The sequence below is a fragment of the Danio aesculapii genome, chromosome 17 (assembly GCF_903798145.1).
Source record: "Danio aesculapii chromosome 17, fDanAes4.1, whole genome shotgun sequence".
In the NCBI taxonomy this organism is placed as follows: domain Eukaryota; kingdom Metazoa; phylum Chordata; class Actinopteri; order Cypriniformes; family Danionidae; genus Danio; species Danio aesculapii.
In genome coordinates this window covers 42,991,058-43,011,863 of record NC_079451.1, presented here as the reverse complement: position 1 = coordinate 43,011,863, position 20,806 = coordinate 42,991,058, and the positions used below count along the sequence as shown (strand labels likewise).

Below are 20,806 nucleotides of genomic sequence, written 5' to 3'. Positions count from 1 at the left end.
AACTACGAAAAAGCCAACTAAAATTAAATGTAGTAAATGAATCAGACTTTTAAATTGTAAATGCGGTCACTTGACAGAGGACAATGCACAAGACAGCTGCGAGCAAATAAAGGCAAAGACAGGAGCAGATCAACTAGTGTATTCAGCATTGATCTCTATTGTGTTATAAATGGGATTGTTTATGTTTTTACTATAATAAGTTCATTAGAAAACGTAAAAAAAATTATACTGCATCATTAATTAATATGTTTTAAAGCAACATTTTCTAGTTATTTTTATATTAGCAAATAAATGACGAAATGAACCATGGCAAATTTAATGTAATACAGTTTGGTATACTCAACTTCGACGCACAGCCCTCAATCAACTTTGGTTTTTGGCCCTTTATAAGAAGTTTGGGCACCCCTAGACTAGAATCTATTAAACAAAAATTGAGATCAAAGAACTAAAGTTTGGCTTGATCAAAGATTCATCATCAGGTAGTTTCACTGCTCAGTAAACAGATTTAGTGACAGATGACAATTTGCATCTTACGTCCTACATCTGATGATCCAACACGTCCCCTGACCAAAACAGACGACAACTTTCTGTAAAATGATGACAGATTATACACATGCCATCAACAGCAAGACTAAAGAACACCATCCAAAACAAACCTATATGGATAGTTGCAACCAAGTACTACTTGGTCATCATAACCTTGCCCATTGCAGACCCTCATGACCAGTAACTCAATTTCCCAAAATCAAATGACAAGTGTCATCCAAACAAAAAGGAGAGCAGCAGTAAAACTTCTGCCTCTAATGGCCAGATACATTAACAATAGCGACCACGTTTCAAGCTACAACATCCTGTGTGTGGATGAGATCTTCCCCATCCCCGCTAACACCCCAAAAACACCCGAGCAGGGGCTTCCCGTGGACATCCCATCCGCGATATGACACTATATAAGCACTTATAACAAATCGACAGATAGTTTTAGACATTACTTTATTCAGACTGGTCTTTATATCGTGGTTGAATCGGCTACAGTAAGCTAACTAACTAGCAGCCAACTATGTTAGCAAAGGCCTGCAACTGACACCTGCCGGGTGTATAGAGGGGAAAAAAACTAAAGTCTTATTAATATATATGCTTACTTCACACAAAATTTTGTAGGGTTATTAATAAGCTAGCTCAAAAAATCTAATCAGTATAGATATAAGGCGTTAGTTGCTTTATTTACGAAACATTAAAACTTTAAAGCGGGCTGTCACTTGTGTTGTTAGTTTCCAGTTATTCTGTTGTTGACTGGTATCGAAGAGGAAGTTGAAAACAACAATTAGGAAATAAAAAATTACAAATCCTTACTCGTATGTCCTGAAGATTTCGTGTGTATATTTGCAGAGGAAGACTTCTTCATCGGGTCTGAGATCCGCGGGTGGTTTCTGCCTCACGAACGGCTTTTTGTGGAGCAGCGGCATCTTTTCTTTCTCTTTCTCGGAGACTTCGAATAAACAACAAACACGTGAATACAATCGTAAAGTAATAACATATCACATTAATAAGAGTCCATTAAAAGTCAATATATGAGAGTCGTCGAAAGCGACCGAAGTAAAACCGTTATGATTTCAAATGTATAAAAAATAACGATATTCTTCAGTCTTTGTTAATGACACGCGCTTCCCGGGTGACGTTCAAAATCCAGCTCACATGTTTCGCTTTCCATTCAAACCGAATATTAAGTACTCATTTCAATCTAAATAACTAATACATCCCATATAATAGAGGAGTACATATTCTAATTACCAAATCTATGATGTAAAGAGATAATCGGCTCCGGAAGGGAAAGAAAACCACAAGAGTATCAGCAGCGCACGTCCCACTTCTCCGAGCGGGGATCAGCGTGTTGACGACAAGTTTTGATCCGCTCTAGTTCACTTACCCACCGGGCAGCGCCATGGGTGGAGCTTACACGACAATTCTGTCATTCCATTGGCCAGTTTGAGCGCCCATCACGCCTCCACAGCCAATAGTGGGAGGCGAAAGTAGAAATAGGGTTTTTTTTCCGCCACAGAAGCTTCATGTATTTTGAATGACAATTTAAGGCTATTATGTTTGAATAGGCGTTGATGCGACATGATGACACATATTTTGTGGTTGAAAATAAAGATAAATAAGTGTGGCGCCATCTTTATTACAAATTTCCCCACCACAGAGCCAGGCTTCTCGGATAAACAGAATATTTGCAAAACCATTTAAGTAAACAACCTTTATTTCGTCATAATTCTATTGAAATGGGAGGTAAGTGGCTTTTCATCCATGTCTGAAACTTCTGTGTACGTATCAACTTAACAAATATATACAAATGTCTCTTGGTAGAACATAATAAAATTACTTTGCTTGTTTTTTGTTACTTTTTAAAATTCTGTAGCTAAATTAACATGTATACCTCCATAAATGTACACAATGCTGATTTATATGACCCTGAGCTGAAATAAATTGCAATTAAGCCATTCATAAAAATTTAACTGTAACATTATTATGAGGATTAAAAAAATAATAATAAGTTTTAGGAAAAACAAATAATAACTTGACTTCTAGTTGATCATTTGGTATCAGAAGTGGCTCATATGAAAGGCCTCTAGATTACGCTTATTTTACCAAAATACAATATGATCATACTCCCAGAGTTCATCAAGATTCTTTGGATTCATCTTCAATGCTTCCTCCATTTTACCCCAGACATGCTCAATAATGTTCATGTCTGGTGACCGGGCAGGCCAATCCAGGAGCACCTTGAACTTCTTTGCTTTCGGGAACTTTGATGTGGAGGCTGAAGTATGAGGAGCAGCGCTATCCTGTTGAAGAATTTGCCCTTTTCTGTGGTTTGTAATGTAATGGGCAGCATCTTGATACCTCAAGCAGTTGATATTGCCATCCACTCAGCAGATCTCTCGCATGGCCCCATACTGAATGTGACCCCAAACCATGATTTTTCCTTGACCAAACTTGACTGATTACTGTGAGCATCTTGGATCCATGCAGGTTCCAATAGGTCTTCTGCAGTATTTGTGATGAGTGGGATGCAGTTCAACAGATGATCAACTAGAAGTCAAGTTATTATTTGTTGCTCTTACAACTAGGATCGACGACAAGACTTTACTTTTTTTGTGTGTGTATGTGTTTATATATAATATATATATATATATATATATATATATATATATATATATATATATATATATATATAAATAAATAAATATATATATATATTATAATATATATATATATATAAGCATTGTTTTGATATATTTAAATTGGTTCATATTAGTTTATGTATAAGCAATGACTGAATAAAAACATCATCAGTCATGGCTGACTTTGCCTTTAATCTATATCAAAATTAATCTCATGGATGATTTTAATAGTGTCCACTGCATTACCGCCAGTGAATGAAGAAAAACACAGATGCAGCAATCCCTCCCCTACTTACTGCTTCATCAAAAAGAGTAGGAGACAGAAATACATTAGAGGAAACACAAACCAAGCAAGAGCGCACTTACAAGAAAACATTTATTATCACTCAGTGAAGGCTGCTTTGAAATGCAGCAGTGACATAAAGATATTCTATGACATGCACAGCAAATACAACAGATGATTAAAAGGATAATGTATTAAAAATAAAATCGTCATCAACTACTAAAAGTTGACAAACAAAAATGGTTTAGTTTTCATTTGTTTTAAATTTGCCACTGCTTGCTCTGTTTGGGACTTGTGGAGCTGTGTATCGATGGATTTGCTCTTCAGTGTTTGAACTTACAGCAGTGAAATTTAAACCACACTGTACTGATCATTAACTGTGAAATCTGGAGTCACAAGAACTATGTTAAGCTGCTTTGACACAATCTACATTGTAAAGGCGCTATAGAAATAAACATGAATTGAACTGAAATAAGTTTGTCCTGTTAAAGGCCTCATGGAGGCCAATCATATTTATTGGTTCCACTGTATCCAAAAAAAAGTGTATCGCTTTCTCCTCTGAGTGTCAAAGTACTCTATAAAGATGGATTTGTTTGAGAGAATCTGGATCTGTGTCGTTTTTTAGATAAACACTGTAATCAACAGGTACCTCCTCAATCCACTGGCTGAGTGCTAATGTCTTTAGGAACTGAGAAAGAAAATAAAACATTGAATTGTTTCATGAAATGAAAGGCTTATGTGTTGAATTACAAGTAGAAGACCAAGGGTGCGTCTCAATCAGCTCCTGAGGTAGTGAATCAGCATGTTGTGAAAATTCCAGCACTGCTAAAGATAGTATAGACCTTGGTTTACTACACATTAGTACACTGATGGTGACATGAGAATATCCACATAGTAAAACATTTTAAAATGTCTTTAAAGTACATTATAGATATATATTTTGTACAAGCAAAATTTCAACCATTAATCAATTATAAATGTTTGTTAGACTCTTCTGTAGCCAACTATGTTCATTATGAGACTTATTGTTCATTTATGATCTACTTAGCCTTACTGCCTAATGACTACAGCCCATTGACACCCTCTGCCAATGCATGATGGAATTAACAGTTGGATGTGCCAAAACTTTCTTCGATTAAACAAAGAGAAAAAGGAAGTGATTGCGTTTGGGAACAGAGATGAGGTTCTCAAGGTGAATGTGTACCTTGGCACTAAGGGTCAAACAACAAAAAATAAGGTCACTAATCTTGGTGTGATTCCGGAGTCAGATCTGAATTTCAGTCAAAGCAGTTAGTAAATCAGCATACTATCATCTCCAAAACATTGCAAGAATTAGATGCTTTGTTTCCAGTGAGGATTTAGAGAAACTTGTTCATGCTTTCATCACCAGCGGAGTGGATTACTGTAACGGACTCCTCACTGGCCTTCCCAAAAAGACAGTCAGACAGTTGCAGCTATTTTCTTACACTTGTTTATTTTATTCCTGTTTAGCACTTTGAATTACCATAGTATATATAATGTGCTATTTAAATAAACTTGCCTTGCCTTGAAACACATCTCATTAGCTGTGACTTTACTGAATGAGCACTGTGCTGTGTCCGACAGATCGCACTATTGTTTTTCTTTTCTTTTTCATTAATTTAAAACCTGTTTAGGCGACGCAGTGGCGCAGTATGTAGCACTGTCGCCTCACAGCAAGAAGGTCGCTGGTTCGAGTCTCGGCGGGTCAGTTGACGTTTCTGTGTGGAGTTTGCATGTTCTCCCTGCGTTCGTGTGGGTTTCCTCAGGGTTGCTCCGGTTTCCCCCACAGTTCAAAGACATGCGGTACAGGTGAATTGGGTAGGCTAAATTTAACATATGCTGTATGAGTTGGCGGTTCATTCCGCTGTGGCAACCCCAGATTAATAAAGGGAATAAGCCGGAAAGAAAATGAATGAAGGAATAATAAACCTGTTGAACACCTTTTTTATAAATTGTATTCTTTGTTTTTTTCTTATACGTCTATTTTATGTTTCTTTTATTCTTGATAATGTAAAGCACGTAAAATTACCATTCTATACGAAATTCGCTATATAAATAAACTTAACTTGTCTATGGGTAAATCTAAATAATTAGCATTTTCTTTTTTCTTTGTTTGTCGTTATGTTCGGTGAGTTCTGTGATTCATGTTTTATGCTTTAGAGGTTCCGTTACAGGAATATATTGTGCATTGATGCTCCCTGATTTTCATGGTGCATTGTGAGACATTTCAGGAAGCCAATGTTTCAGTGCATTGGAAAAAAATGGGCAATGGGTTATGTGAACAGCTAGTGTTTTTTCAGCCAATGATAAACTTCCAGTGAAACAGTTAATATGATTATTTTCAATTTCATAAGGTTTTCTTTTACAGCATCAATGTTGTAATTACAATATTCAGTTTGATAGACTTAAGCATTCATTTAGTTGTTCAAGCTTAAAAGAGATGAAAGACCTTGTAATCACTAATGCCATGAGGATCAGCAAAAACTCCATTGAAAATACTGGGGTCATACTTTAAAGACATGGCGGGAGACAGTGGAATTTAATGCACTTGTCCGGTCTGAGGTGTCCGGTCTGAGGTGCACTTTATATCACATATCTGTCAGTCAGTGAAGATCACTTATTTTTATAGAAATCAGACCTTGAATGTGGCAATTTTTATAACGGAAAGACAGTTCACCAGAAGCGCTGAGGCTGGATGGCTGAAATTAAAAGTCTGTGTGCATATACCCTATTGAGACAGCCGTTAAAATGTCTGAATCCCTGATCAGTGCTCTAACTACTGAACAAGAGAGCTAAATGAGACGCACCCTTCTGTAATATCAGATATAAAGTTACTCACAGTAGTATCCTGAAGTAAACCAAGTGCCTCCTGAATGCTGGGTACAGTTACCAACAGAGCACCTTTCTTTCTGAAATTTTGACTAATATACAGCCAAGCCCTGGAAAAAAGAAAATTTAGTGGCAGTCTTTATAAGAGACAGTCATTTTATTATTGGTTTATTATAAAGAACACATGAAAGCAGTCATGAAACTAAAGGTGTAATAAACTTCTTCTCTATGATATACGGTCAAGCCTGAAATTATTCATACTCCTGGCAAATTCTGACTTAAAGTTTTTGTTCAAATAAAAGTAAATAAAAGCTAAGAAATATTTATTTCCACATTAATGCCTCTTGTAAATTGCCTTATTATCTTTTGGAAGAAGCCTGTGTCATTTTCAGTCAAAAAAAACTTGCTGGTTGAATAAAAGTAACTTTAAGTCATGATTTTGCCAGGGGTATGAATAATTTCGGTATTAACTATATACCTGAGGAAAACTGCTTACGAAAAAGAAACAAAAGTATGTAGTTCTGATCTTGACTTTGTCTGTGGGAAACTGAGTGGATAGTTAAGATTTGCTATTGGTGGATTTTATTTAAGTGACAATGCTAATAGAGCTGCACAATATATCTTTATATATCGATATATCAATGTGCGTGTCCGCAATAATCACATCGCAGGGATTACAGTTAACCAGACATTACCGTTAACAACATTGTGGAGTCATTTCAAAACTTTACCCTGATGGAGTATACACTAACCTGCACAGTGTTTAGACACAAGATGGCGCTAAACAGTCAAAAGCACAAATCTGTCAGAAACTAAAACAGCTGATGGAGTACACACTAACTTACGCATTATTCAGACACTAGATAGTGCCAAACAGTCAAAAACCGCAGCATGACAGACAATCAGATAGATATGAATGTGGATGTGAGTAAATAAATGTGAACCTGAAATAAATTTAACCTTAGACTGTTTATTATTTGCATGTGTTTTTTTAAAGCCTGACTGTAAGAATTTCAAACAAACTTAAACATTTGGGAAAATGAAATAAACATTTGTAGCTTAACGGTTAATTGTACATTTGTACTCAATTAAAACAGTTTAATGTTATTTTCTGCTTCTGAATACTGTTTGACTTCCCAGAATCACAGATCTTTGTTTATTTGCATCTTTTGTCTGTTGTATTTAACTAAGTTTTTAATTTTAAAAAATTTTTTTTGCAGATACGCTCCCCGACACAATCATCCCAATCGATCTAAAAATTATGAATTCTTACAAACTATTTAAGTTATCTGCTGAAATTGCATTTATATCGCAATATACACCTGCCACTTTATTAGGTACACCTGTCCAACTGCTTGTTAACGCGAATTTCTAATCAGCCATACACATGGCAGCAACTCAATGCATTCAGGCATGTAGACAAGATCAAGATGAGCTGCTGCAGTTTAAACCGAGCATCAGAATGGGGAGGAAAGTTTATTTAAGTGACTTTGAACGTGGCATGGTTGTTGGTGAGTCTGAGTATTTTAGAAACTGCTGATCTACTGGGATTTTCACGCACAACCATCTCTAGGGTTTACAGAAAATGGTGCAAAAAAGAGAAAAAATCCAATGAGCGGCAGTTCTGTGGACGCAAATGCCATGTTGATGCCAAAGGAGAATGGCCAGACTAGTTCGAGCTTCTAGAAAGGAAATAATAACTCAAATAACCACTCGTTACAACCGAGGTATGCAGAAGAGCATCTCTGAACACACAACCCTTGAGACAGATGGGCTACAGCAGCATAGGACCACATTGGGTGCCCCTCCTGTTAACTAAGAAAAGGAAACTGAGGCTACAATTCGCACAGGCTCACCAAAATTGGACAATATGAGATTGGAAAAACGTTTGTCTGGTCTGACGAGTCTCCTATTCTGCTGCAACATGAGGATCCATCCTGCCTTGAATCAATGGTTCAGGCTGGTGGTGGTGTAATGGTGTGGGAGATATTTTCTTGGCACACTTTGAGCCCATTAGTACCAACTGAGCATCGTGTCAACACCACAGAGTATTGTTGCTGACCATGTCCATCCCTTTATGACCACAGTGTACCCATCTTCTGATGGCTACTTCCGGCAGGATAACGTGCCATGTCATAAAGCATGAATTATCTCAGACTGGTTTATTAAACATGACAATGAGTTCACTGTACTCAAATGGGCCTCCACAGTCACCAGATCTCAATCCAATAGAGGCACCTTTGGGATGTGGTGGAACAGGAGATTCGCATCATGGATGTGCAGCCGACAAATCTGCAGCAACTGCGTGATGCTATCATGTCAATATGGACCAAAATCTCTGAGGAATGTTTCCAGTACCTTGTTGAAGCTATGCCATGTGGAGTTTTGTCCCCATGTTCACGTGGGTTTCGGGTGCTCGGTTTCCCCCACACGTCTAATGACATGAGCTGTAGGTGAATTGGGCAAGCTAAATTGTCCGTAGTGTATGTGTGTGAATGAGAGTGTATGGGTGTTTCCCAGTGATAGGTTGCAGCTGGAAGGCCAGCCGCTGTGTAAAACATGCTGAATAAGTTGGCGGTTCATTCCGCTGTGGCAACCCCAGTTTAAAAAAGTGACTAAGCCGAAAAGAAAATGAATGAATTATGAACCACATTCACTAAAAAAATATAAGAGCCAAAAATAAATCTTACATACGAAATACTGCAATATGCCAAAGTTAATTTTGACATGGTGACAAACAAGACTTTGAACTTACTGCATTTGATCGCTTGGTTCCATGAAGTATTCAAAACACATTATTCATGATCAGAACATCTGCATTTTCACTAAGGCAGTCTGAGAGCGAATGTCGCATGAATCACCTACGAGCACAATAAACATCTCTATAAACATTTGTTCATGATGAAACAATGACCATGCAAGGAAACAACAACAACAACAGCAGCATGACTGATTACCTGAATTCTGTCACTGAAGCCATATTTCTCTACAGCCATTGATTTGAAGCTGACAAACTCTGAACTCATTTCAACTCCGACTAGCTGAGATGCAGAACTGTAAAGGTATCCCTAAAAGAGAGAGAAATCCTCTGTCTAAGTCAATATGAAAAGACAAATGAAAATACTCCCTGGATTTATATAGTTTTTGAGTAAAAACATGCATTTTAGGTTTATTCTGTTTTATATATATGGCATTTTGTCAAATGTAGAAAAAGCTCTCAAAGCATTTTTATTTCTGCAGTTAATATGAAAAACGGCAACACGGTGGCTCAGTGGTTAGCACTGTCGCCTCACAGCAAGAAGGTTGCTGGTTCAAACCTTAGCTGGGTCAGCTGGCATTCCTGGGTTTCCTGTGGGTTTTCCTCCGGGTGCTCCAGTTTACCCACAGTCCAAACACATGCACTATAGATGAATTGGATAAACTAAATTGGGCATAGTGTTGTGAATGAGTGTGTACGGGTGTTTCCCAGTACTGGGTTGCAGCTGGTGGGCATCGGCTGTGTAAACCATATGCTGGCAGTTCATTCCACTGTGGCGACCCCAGATGAATAAAGGGGACTAAGCCAACGCAAAATGAAAGAATGAATGTGAAACACGATTGCTTGCTACGATTACTTGCTCAAAATGTAGTGCAAGTCGAGTAAAAGTATCTGTTGTAAATATTACTCAAAGTATAAGTAAAAGTAGCCCTTTCAAAAGTACTCAAGAGTAGTGAGTATTACGCTGGGACAGGTGATGTGTCTACATGTAATTTGTGCATGTGTGTGTGTGTGTAAACGTAACATTCTGTAGTGCATTTAGTTATTGTTTACCGGCCATTTCGGTCATCATACAGTAAAAATCCGTCATCTTCTCATCAGTGACATTCAGTCTAAACAGTCTCTGGGTCATTGCGTGTAAGTATCTCTTGGACACTTTTAATCAGAGATGGCCGAACTAGGGCCCACGGGCCAAAGTTAGCCCTTTGTATCCTTTGATTTGCCCCCAGAGGGAAAATGGACTGGGTTGACATTTCCATTTTAATGTAACCATTTGTTTGTTGTTTTTTATTGCTGAGCTACAAAAAAGCAAACTGAAATTAAATGTTGTTGCATGAATCAGATCTTTAAGAAAATACACATTCTGTCACTTAACGAATACAAATCAAGGCAAAGGCAGGTTCAGCATGACTAGTGTATCGGCATGAACTCCATTGTTTGGATCTTTAAACATTTTTTAATGGTTTTATTGTATAAGTTCATTAAATTATATATATATTTTTAATAGAATGCATTAGTAATACGGTTGTGAAGTATTTTTTTTCTATTTATTTATAAATTTTATGAAATAAATTAGGAAATTACCCATGGCAGCTTTAATGTAATACAGTTTGCTATATTTGCTTTCGGCCCACAGCTTTCAATCAAGCTTGAATTTGGCCCTTCATAAGAAAAAGTTTGGGCACCCCTGCTTTTAATGCTTCCAAACAGTTTGCTGCATGTCTTGAGGTAGTTCAGTGTGGTGCAGTTGATTGGACAGGACTCGCAGGTCTGATTTTTCTAATCCCCATAGACAGGAAAAAATAAAGTAGTGACTGCAGGTTGAAAGAAAGTAAAAGTACCAATACTTCACTAAAATGTTCTCAATGTACAGTAAAGTACACATTTTTAAATGACTTAATAAATTGCAATTCCTGAGAAAAACTACTCAATTACAGTAATTTGAGTATTTGTAATTAGTTACTCTACACCACTGATTTTCAGACAAGATTTGTAGTTTTAGACAACCAAAGATTAATGTTTTAAAATATTTATAGAGATAAAATTCTGTTTTTGGTGGAAAAATTCCACAACAATTACAAATATTTCTTTAAATATTGACATATATATATATATGTTTTATATTATATACACCTAGTTTACCCCCTTTCAAGATTTAAAAATCTTTTGTGTCTCCAGAATGTGTCTGTAAAGTTTCAGTTTAAAACACCATTCAGATTATTTAGTATAGCCTCCAGATTATTGGATTTTCTGCTCTGAACACAATGTAGCTGCTTTTGTTGACTGTGCCTTTAATGCTAGTTCTCCTCGTCCACCGTTCTCACGTGCCCTGTCAGAGTGTGCCTCAATCTTTGGCTCGGCTGCGTCAGATAAATAGCCCAGTGACAGACATGAAGGAAACAGATCTCACATAACGTTTGTAAGAAAAACTACAGTAAGAACTTTCCCAATGAATATTTGATGTATTTGTTGTGGAGTTAATTCAAGCCTTTCGATAAGTCACACACAATGTCGTTACAAAAGTCCTGCACACACATGTTTAACTTTGCACTGTTTTTGCACGGCAAATGTGACAGGATACAGGTTATATCGACTGCTGTATGGATATCTGTTATGTTAATGTACAAATAAACCTGATGTAACGTCCACAAACTGGGATTGAAGCGTCTTCGTTTATAATTGTACTGACATGCGGCGGTGGTGATGAATTACACCGATTTACCGTCTTTTAACTTACTTTATTATTAACATGCACTGTTTTAGAAATATTTTAAACTTGTAAAACTCATTCTTGATCACATCTGATGATGATTGATGATCACAACAAGCTCAACAGATCTTTTAATATCAGTTTGCTTTGCGCACGTCCTGTCTTGTTGATACTGTATGATTATACGCGTTACTATGGTGACATGTTAATACACGGCTGTCAATCATTTCAGTGGCGGGGGGAACTGTACTCCTATGTCCACGCAGCGGTGGGCCTCAAACTGAGAGGGATTTGGATCCTATTTTAACATCAGGAAATTTTAATAACAGACTTGTCTTATATCACCCCAATATGACTGTGGAAACACTATACCTACACAGAGTTCGGTCCAAACAACTTCCAAAAGATGACCCCCTTGTTACTGTTCAGACAGACTTGAGGAGACTCGTATTTTGAACGTTGAAGCATGTTGACCCATTCTAGTATATAAAATCATTTTGAAAAACTACACTGTAAAAGTATCTGTTCAATTAAAGTGTTTTTCTGTTTATTTATGGTTGTGAATTGCATTATGGGAGCTTGATCTCTGCTCTGTCGACTTTTGATGTTGAAAATTCAACTCTACAGTTTAACAAATTGACTTTTATTAACCTTTTAAGGAGCTTAAAATAATATAATGTATAAGAAATAATACAGAGTGGAATAAGCCTGTAAAATAACAGAAAATATACTGGCAGCTTATTACAAGATTGTTGTAGGGTTAAAATACAACACCAACCCACACAATATATCACTTTAAGCCAGTGTTTCTCTACCCGTTCCGGGAGGATAACCAACACTGCATGTTTTGGATGTCTCCTTTCTAAGTCACACTCACGCAGGAGAACATGCAAACTCCACACGGAAACGCCAACTGACCCAGCCGAGGCTTGAACCAGCGACCTTCTTGCCGTGAGGCGACAGCACTACCTACTGCGCCACTGCGTCGCGTAATTGCAATTCAAAACCATTAAATAATAATAATAATAAATAATAAAATGAATTACAAATTCACAAGAAAACTGCTAATTTACAGATATTTTTACAGTGTAGTCTTATATGGCATATGCAAATCTAAATATTAAAGCTAGCATTTCAACTATAAACATATGCGTAGAAATCTTCCCTGAACATTAGTATTGTATGAGTTTTAATAGATCACAAATTTTGCATGGTAAGTGGCATGCACACGTTTCCACCCCCGTTTTTGCATATGCCACATTTTATAAATGAGACCCCTGGGCTGGTAAGCAAAATGTCGCAGATTTAAACCTGGTAGGTCATAGTTCTTAACCCCTGATTGCCCTGAGGGACTGTTCGCTATAAACATTAGTTAATTTACAAGTGATAATGAGGTGTTTAGGTTAACACACAACCATCAGCAGTTTACCCCCGAACAGCACAGCTCCTAGTCTTGATCCCACATCCACCACCAGTTTTCCAGTGAGGTCTGGAAGAACGTTGTGGAATAAGAACTGGAGCTCCGGGATTGAGAATGAATGTGAGATGAACTCTGCAAAAAAAATTAGAAAATCTAATATTATATTGTGTTCCTTTATTACTGTATGAAATATATACAGGGCTGAGTGATATGAAAAAAACCCTCATATTACAATAGAAGTAATCTCAAATCCTGTTAACACCAGTATTGTACCATTTCTGTAAATTCAATCAATTAATGGTCATATACAGTAGGGGAAATAAGTATTGAACACGTCACCATTTTTCTCAGGAAACATATTTCTAAAGGTGCAGTTGAATTGAAATTTTTACCGGATGTTGGTAACAACCAAAGTAATCCATATAATGAAATAAACAAATCCAATTAGTTTACAAATGAAGATATGTGTAATAAAATGAAATGATGCAGGGAAAAGTATTGAACACATGAATAAAGGAAGGTGTAGGAAGGCAGTGAAAGCCCAGACAGCAGCTGAAATCTCTCCACATCAGATGCGTCTTTAAGCTGCCGTCACCAAAAAAGCCTTTTATATAAAGTATTAAATATATTTCAGTAGTTCAGTACTTTCTCCTTGTGTCATTCCATTGTTATTAAAGAACTCAATTATCTGATTTTTTTTTGTTTTGTTTTATTTTTATGTGTGTATTGTTTGGGTTTTTACCAAAATCTGGTTCAATTCCACGTCAACAGTATAATATTATTAGTATAATATTTAGAAATATTATTCCAAGGAAAAAACATGACTTATTTAATACTTATTTCCCCCATTATATATAGACCAGATGTAAACGGATACGTACTGTACATGGATATGCACCGCTACACAATTCTGGAGAGTGCGAAATACGTCTCAGGATCTACTTTTTTGCAGTTATTGTTTTCGCGAATCCACTAGAGGTCGCTGTTTATGCTTTTTCAGATCTTAAACTTCTCTCGCGAGTGCCATTCCGCCTGCTGTTCTCATAATTGTTACCACGTTTTCAGATCTTACCACGTCTCACCCTGTTATTTAGTTGTTTGTTTTATTTTTTGCCTTTTGTTTTCGTTTTACCTGGTTTCTGAAACTGTTCTTTACCGGACTTAAACCCTGTCGTCGCGGTCAACTCCGTTCTGTTTCTTAAGTCCGCCGATGTACATGGCGAGCCAATGGGCAAACTGGTAACAGCAGAAAAGCCGTCCATACGGAGGTAAGCAGTCAGCTGCTAGTGCGAAAACAGAAGCTGTCGGCAGCATCATACTGCCCCGTAGCATTAATTTCAAAGACAAAATGCAGCCAGACATACCTTTGGCTACATAATTCGCAATCTCCAGAAATGTATACAGGGCTACGTAATCACAATGATCCCGTGACTTTTTGTCTATATGATCACTGTTGTCATACTGCAAAGCCCTAGCTACATAGCATAGACTAGAGTATTTATGCAAACACTCACCCAACGGTGCTGTTCTGTGTGATCCACAGTTGAGGCAGTAGATGCGACTCATTTTTCCCTCCTCACACAATGAATCCACAGTTTCATCATCATATAAGAACGCATCCACATGCAGAGTGGGATGAGCTTTCTGTTGAGTCTAAAATGTAAAGCACGCTATAGAATCTAACAATGTACTTTAGGTCTGTCACAATAACAAAGACTATAGAATACACATTAAATGGACTTTGACAATAATCAATATTTGGACTTATCGCACAAAACATGGACATGACCTCAATCATTTTTGGTGATGCAATACATATCGTTCATACATATAGACCAATTCTAGCAACACTGTAGCTGATTGCGCAACATCTCTATCTCTATTGTAGGTGTGAATGGCAGTATGGTTAAACAAACACTATAGTATTTACTGTAAATTACTATAGTATATTTTCATGTTGGTGTCTGACAACTAAAAATAGATCTGGTAGCAGATATCGCAGCCTCTGTTAATTTTTACCATGCACGTTTTGTTAACTTGTATTATGATTCATTTAGGATATGCATTTTCACATTCTGACCCCAGTGCTTAATTATTAAAATGTTAAAATGACTATAAATAAATGAAATATTCTTAAGAATAAAATATGATGTGCTCTTTGGAAGATTGTACTTGCATTATGATGTTATTATATTGCCATTCTGGCATTATATAATGATGAGTGGAATAAAAAAGCCTTAAAATGACAAAAATATTGTTTATCGCCGTATACAGTGTATCAGGAAAGTATTCATAGCGCTTCTCTTTTTCCACATTTTTCCGTAAGTGGAAGATGTTTGGAACCATCAGGACTCTTCCTAGAGCTGGCTGGCCATCTAAGCTGAGTGATCGGGGAGAAGAGCCTTAGTCAGGGAGGTGATCAATAACTCGATGGTCACTCTGTCTGAGCTCCAGCGTTCTTCTGTGGAGAGAGGAGAACCTTACAGAAGGACAACCATCTGTGCAGCAATCCACCAATCAGGTCTGTATCGTAGAATAGACAGACGGAGGCCACTGCCTGCCTGGAATTTGCCAAAAAGCATCTGAAGGACTCTCAGACCATAAGAAACTAAATTCTCTGGTCTGATGAGACTAAAATTGAACTCTTTGAAGTGAATGCCAGGCGTTACGTTTGGAGAAAACCAGGCACAGCTCTCACCAGGCCAATACCATCCCTACAGTAAAGCATGGTTGTGGCAGCATCATGCTGTGGGGATGTTTTTCAGCAGCAGGAACTGGAAGACTAGTCAGGATAGAGGGAAAGATGAATGCAGCAACATACAGAGACATCCTGAATGAAAACCTGCTTCAGAGTGCTCTTGACCTCAGACTGGGTCCAGGGTTCATCTTCCAGCAGGACAATGACTCAAAGCACACTGCCAAAATATCAGTGGAGTGGCTTCACAACAACTGCAAAGAGAAATGAGCAAAAATCCCAAAGACAGATGTGCCAAGCTTGCGGCATCATATTTAAAAAGACTTGAGGCTGTAATTGCTGCTAAAGGAGCATCAACAAAGTATTGAGCAAAGGCTGTGAATACTTATGGACATGTGATTATTCAGGTTTTTTATTTGTAATAAATTTGCAACAATTTTCAAAAATCATTTTTCACATTGTCATTATGGGCTACTGTGTGTAGAATTTTGAGGAAATAAATAAATTTAATCCATTTTGGAATAAGGCTGTAACAAAAAAATTTTTGGAAAAAGTGAAGCACTATGAATACTTTCTGGATGCACTGTATTTTGTGCAATATATCATGCGACAAAAAATAGATATCATGACAGGCCTATGCATGCCAGAGTAAAATAATAAAAACCTAATGCACAAACCTTCTGCATAGCCAGAGTCTCAGAAGGAGCCATAGCCTCCAGTGGAAGGCAAGCTCTTAGATCCTCTGCAATACTGTGAAGAATAACACTTTGATTATCCACCAGGAAATCATCCAGGTCATCTGAAAACATAGATGAAATGACCGGCAAGTGATTAGGCGAGGCAAGTTCATTTAAATAGCAAATTTCATACACAAGTAGGCCTGTCATTATAATCAATATATCGACTTATTGCACAATATGTGGGCATGTCCTCAATCATTTTTGGTGATGCAAATATATCACCCATACATAAAAACAATTCTAAACACATTTTAGCTGATTGCACAGCTTCTCTATCTCTATTGGAGGTGTCAGTATCAGTATAGTTAAAAAAAAAAACTATAGTATTTACTATAAATTACTATGGTATATTTTCATGTGGGTGCTTGATGACTGAAAATACATCTATTACTTTTTACCTTGGGCATTTTTGTTAACATTTATTATTATTTATTTGTGTAGGATATCTGTTTTAACATTCTGATTTCCATATCCTGATTATTAAATTAAAAAAATGACTATAAATAAATGAAATATTCTCAAGAATAAAATATGTGTTTATTGGGAGAGTGTACTTGCATTATGTACTGCAATTATAGTGTATAAATGGTCTTAAAATGACAATAATTTAGTTTATCGCAATACATTCTGTTGATATATATGTGACAGGCCTACACAATGGTAATTCAAAGTGCTTTACATAAACAAAAATACAAGAAATAAGCTTAAGAACTAAAAACAAAGAATAAAAATGATTAAAAACAGATTATAGTGTGTTTAAACAGGTTTTAAAAGAATGAAAAAAATAGAAAGACATAATAGTGTGATTAGGGTAAAATAATCAGCTCAAATACACAACAACTCTTCATTTTGTTTACTCTTGTTAATAATTACAAATATATTTTAGTCAAGCTATAATTTAAGGTACAATTCTTGCTATCAATAAAATGTTAAGTATGAATTTAAGCTCAATAACATTCTAATTTGCTTTGGTAGAAGTCAGATTTAGGTATATATATATTATATATAATAGTAAGAATTTGGCCCTTAAAATGAATTTTTTTTTACCTAATTATTTATGACAAGGTAACTGAAATATTATGTTTAACTATGCACATGGCATGCAGCATTTTTTAACTAAAATGCATTAGTTTGCATTCACAAATTTCAGGAATAAATATGACATACATATGAATTCACCAGGGTTTCTCCAGGTTTAAAATAAAATATTAAAAAAAGCTTTCATTAATACACTAACTATATTAGTTAACCCTCTGTGGTGTGCAATTTGATTTCAGTGAGATAAAAATAATAATTGTTGCCTCAAATTACTTGAGGCTAGGGCTGGGTGATATGGGAAAAAATACAATCTCCATAATTATTCTCCATATTGAATGATAACGATAAATATTTCAATAAAAGATGTTAATGCGCAGTGGATAAGTTGGCGGTCCATTCCACTGTGGCGACCTCTGACTAATAAAGGGACTAAGCTGAAAAGAAAATGAATGAATAAATGAAAGAATGAATGAATAAGTTGTTAATGCTTACAAATTTAAAAGAGTACTCCAACAATGACTGAAGCCACAAAAATAGAGGGTCAATTAAATGACATAACATATATATATATATATATCCATCAAACAGATGGCCAACACAAAATCGCATCTCACACTCAATACACTACAATTACTGTGGTATAAATACAGCACAACAACTTACAAAAGAGAGAGTCACTTAGTGAGATCGAAAGTCACTTACCAGTTTCATAATGATTGATCAGCTATAGTTTAAAATTTCGCTGAGTTTTTTCTCCAATAAAGGCTTATTATGCGGTCTCTGTCACCATCTTGTGGATGCGCTGCATAGTTGCAATCTAAACAACTACATTCTCGCCTATAACCTCAAAAGTACATTATGTTGTCCAACAGCTGCAATATTTGTCAAACTGTAGTGAGTTTATAGTTATCTGCGTTAACGCGCTGCAAGACTCTTAACATGCGATTAAAAAAATAAATATATATATATATATATATATATATATATATATATATATCGCCGTTAAACTATCCTAAGGTTGGGTTGGGAGCTGGGTTTATCTACGCAAGCTATGATGACTTTCACCTTGAAGTTTAGCGTGAATGTATTCCTGGCCGAATTGCACTGTAGGTGGTGAGAATGAGTCTTCGAACCTGTGTGTATTCCTACTGTGAAATTACCACATCAAACGTGACGTGCTAACATGGATGCAGTTCACTAGAGTGAATCTGATTGATGTTAGCTCCACATCTAACTATCAGGCACCTGTGGAGTTAATGCGTTCGAGTAAAACCTACAAATAAAATGGACCGGGTGCTTTTTAAATGAATGACGGTGAATGAAGTCAAACTGGTGAGCCGTCTGACAAAAAGTGCCCTTCTGAATCTTTCACTTACTTCAAAGACACTACTGACTAAGTTTACATGGACATCTGTAATCTAGTTATTTGCCTTAATAGACAATAATAATTAAGGAGTTTACGTGAAGTGCTTTCATGTAAGAGTTTCCTGTGTTTTTGGGTGACTTTAACTGCAGTTCGACAGTTTCACATTCACTCATGAACATTTCATTCATGCCCCCTGACAAACGGGGGTATTAGACGCAAATAAGGAGTAAGGACTGGTGAGAGTTTATGCAATTTAATAACGCATGCCTAATGGAAGAAAAACCTCAGCATTTTCCGATGTGTGTGTGTGTCCTTTACTGACAGCGGCATGTGTGGATATTGTCATAAAATATGGTGAAAATCCTACATGACAGTAATAGTTTGATTGCGGTGTTTACTTCAATAATGCCACTAATATATGCATACTCCACGTCTTAATTCCATTTCTGTTTAGTTCAGTTATGACTTTAGTCAGATTAAGGTAATCAAAAATAGCTGTTTCGAGCTTATGTAGGCCTACAGTTCAAAATTCATGTTTAACTGAATAAACAGTTAGTAAACACAACTAAATCTTATTGAACATAATTTATTTCCATCACCAATTACAAAGTAGAACATTTCTCAATAAACAGAGATGAGCCCCTGGTCTAATGCACCCCTGGCTTGAGAAACCCGTTCTCAAAGACTTTATTTGATTATTTGGGTAGCACACATATGTAAATGCCTTCGGCAGAATTTAAATGAGCCATTTTAATCTAGATTAATTCCAAGATTACAGTGAGATTAATCTAGATTAAAAAATATGTATCTATGCCGACTTAATGTGTGTATATATACGTTATATAGCCTATGTGTGTGTATATATAAGTTTAGGTGTGTAATACGTTTTAATAACAAGTTGAAGTGACTTTCGGCAGGTGACTTTCCAGATAAAATACAAAAAAAATTTCTTTAAAAACAAAATAGAGACTTTTGGGGTGATTGTTTAGTATTCGAGTTCTCCTTGAAATACCATTTGCCAATTAATGTTGTCTCATTAAAAATAAATTAATTAATTCATTTAAAAATATAACAAAAACCATCTAAATATGCTATGTTGCAACATGGTACCATAGAGGGTTTACAATAAAACATCTATAATGTATTTACGGATTTAAGTTGCTGTTGATTTCAACATCTACAAATACATTGTTAAAAAAGTTGTATCTAAATGTGAGGTAACACGAACTAACAATTAACTAATTAGTTAATATGTACGTTAATAAACTAACACTCACAAAATACAGTAACAAATGTTTAGGTCATTGTTATTCAAGGCATCTTCTGAAGTTAATCAGTGGAACCTTATTGCGAATGTTCTCCACCAAGATATACATCCTAGGAAACACAGAACAGACTACTAAACAACAACAAAACCTTCCAACTGTGCATTTACCAGAGGTTTTCATCCATTCTAACAGCTTTGGAAGATGCTGTCTCTCCGTCTTGGACAACACCTGAAGGATCTCGTTCTTAGCATCGTTAAAATTCATCGACTCAAGCTATAGAAACTTCAATTACGCCAAAGACAATCTATATGGCAAGTAAACCAGTGTGAGCAACACATGGATCTGCTGATTTACAGTAGAGAGAGGAGCGTGTTTTTAAGGTAGAACTGCACATTGCGTCGAAATCAAACTCATGACAGGTGCTAAAAACAAAGAAAATATATATGTATGTATATATTATGAAACTATTTTATTAATTATATTTTAAATGATAAAGTTA

General features: G+C 36.2%; 2 protein-coding genes across 3 annotated transcripts in view; both read right to left on the bottom strand.

Annotated features, from left to right (window-relative positions):
* The window catches only part of baz1a (bromodomain adjacent to zinc finger domain, 1A), a 30,583-nt gene extending 28,701 nt beyond the window's left edge, over positions 1 to 1,882 (bottom strand). For both annotated transcript variants that reach the window (XM_056476701.1, XM_056476702.1), the window contains exons 1-2: positions 1,789 to 1,882; positions 1,351 to 1,486 (exon numbers count right to left, since the gene is read on the bottom strand). In XM_056476701.1, coding sequence (XP_056332676.1) covers positions 1,351 to 1,463 — 113 coding nt within the window. In that variant the 5' untranslated portion in view covers positions 1,464 to 1,486; positions 1,789 to 1,882. The remainder of the gene's footprint in view (positions 1 to 1,350; positions 1,487 to 1,788) is intronic.
* A 1,658-nt stretch (positions 1,883 to 3,540) lies between these two features.
* zgc:109986 (uncharacterized protein LOC553566 homolog) lies at positions 3,541 to 20,644 on the bottom strand. Its single transcript, XM_056477071.1, is given in 10 exon segments — positions 3,541 to 4,150; positions 6,323 to 6,422; positions 9,068 to 9,102; positions 9,104 to 9,132; positions 9,135 to 9,173; positions 9,263 to 9,380; positions 13,196 to 13,332; positions 14,715 to 14,853; positions 16,573 to 16,694; positions 20,475 to 20,644. Coding segments are annotated over 10 exon segments (939 nt in total). The 5' UTR covers positions 20,572 to 20,644; the 3' UTR covers positions 3,541 to 4,027.
* Between the last annotated feature and the right edge of the window lie 162 nt (positions 20,645 to 20,806).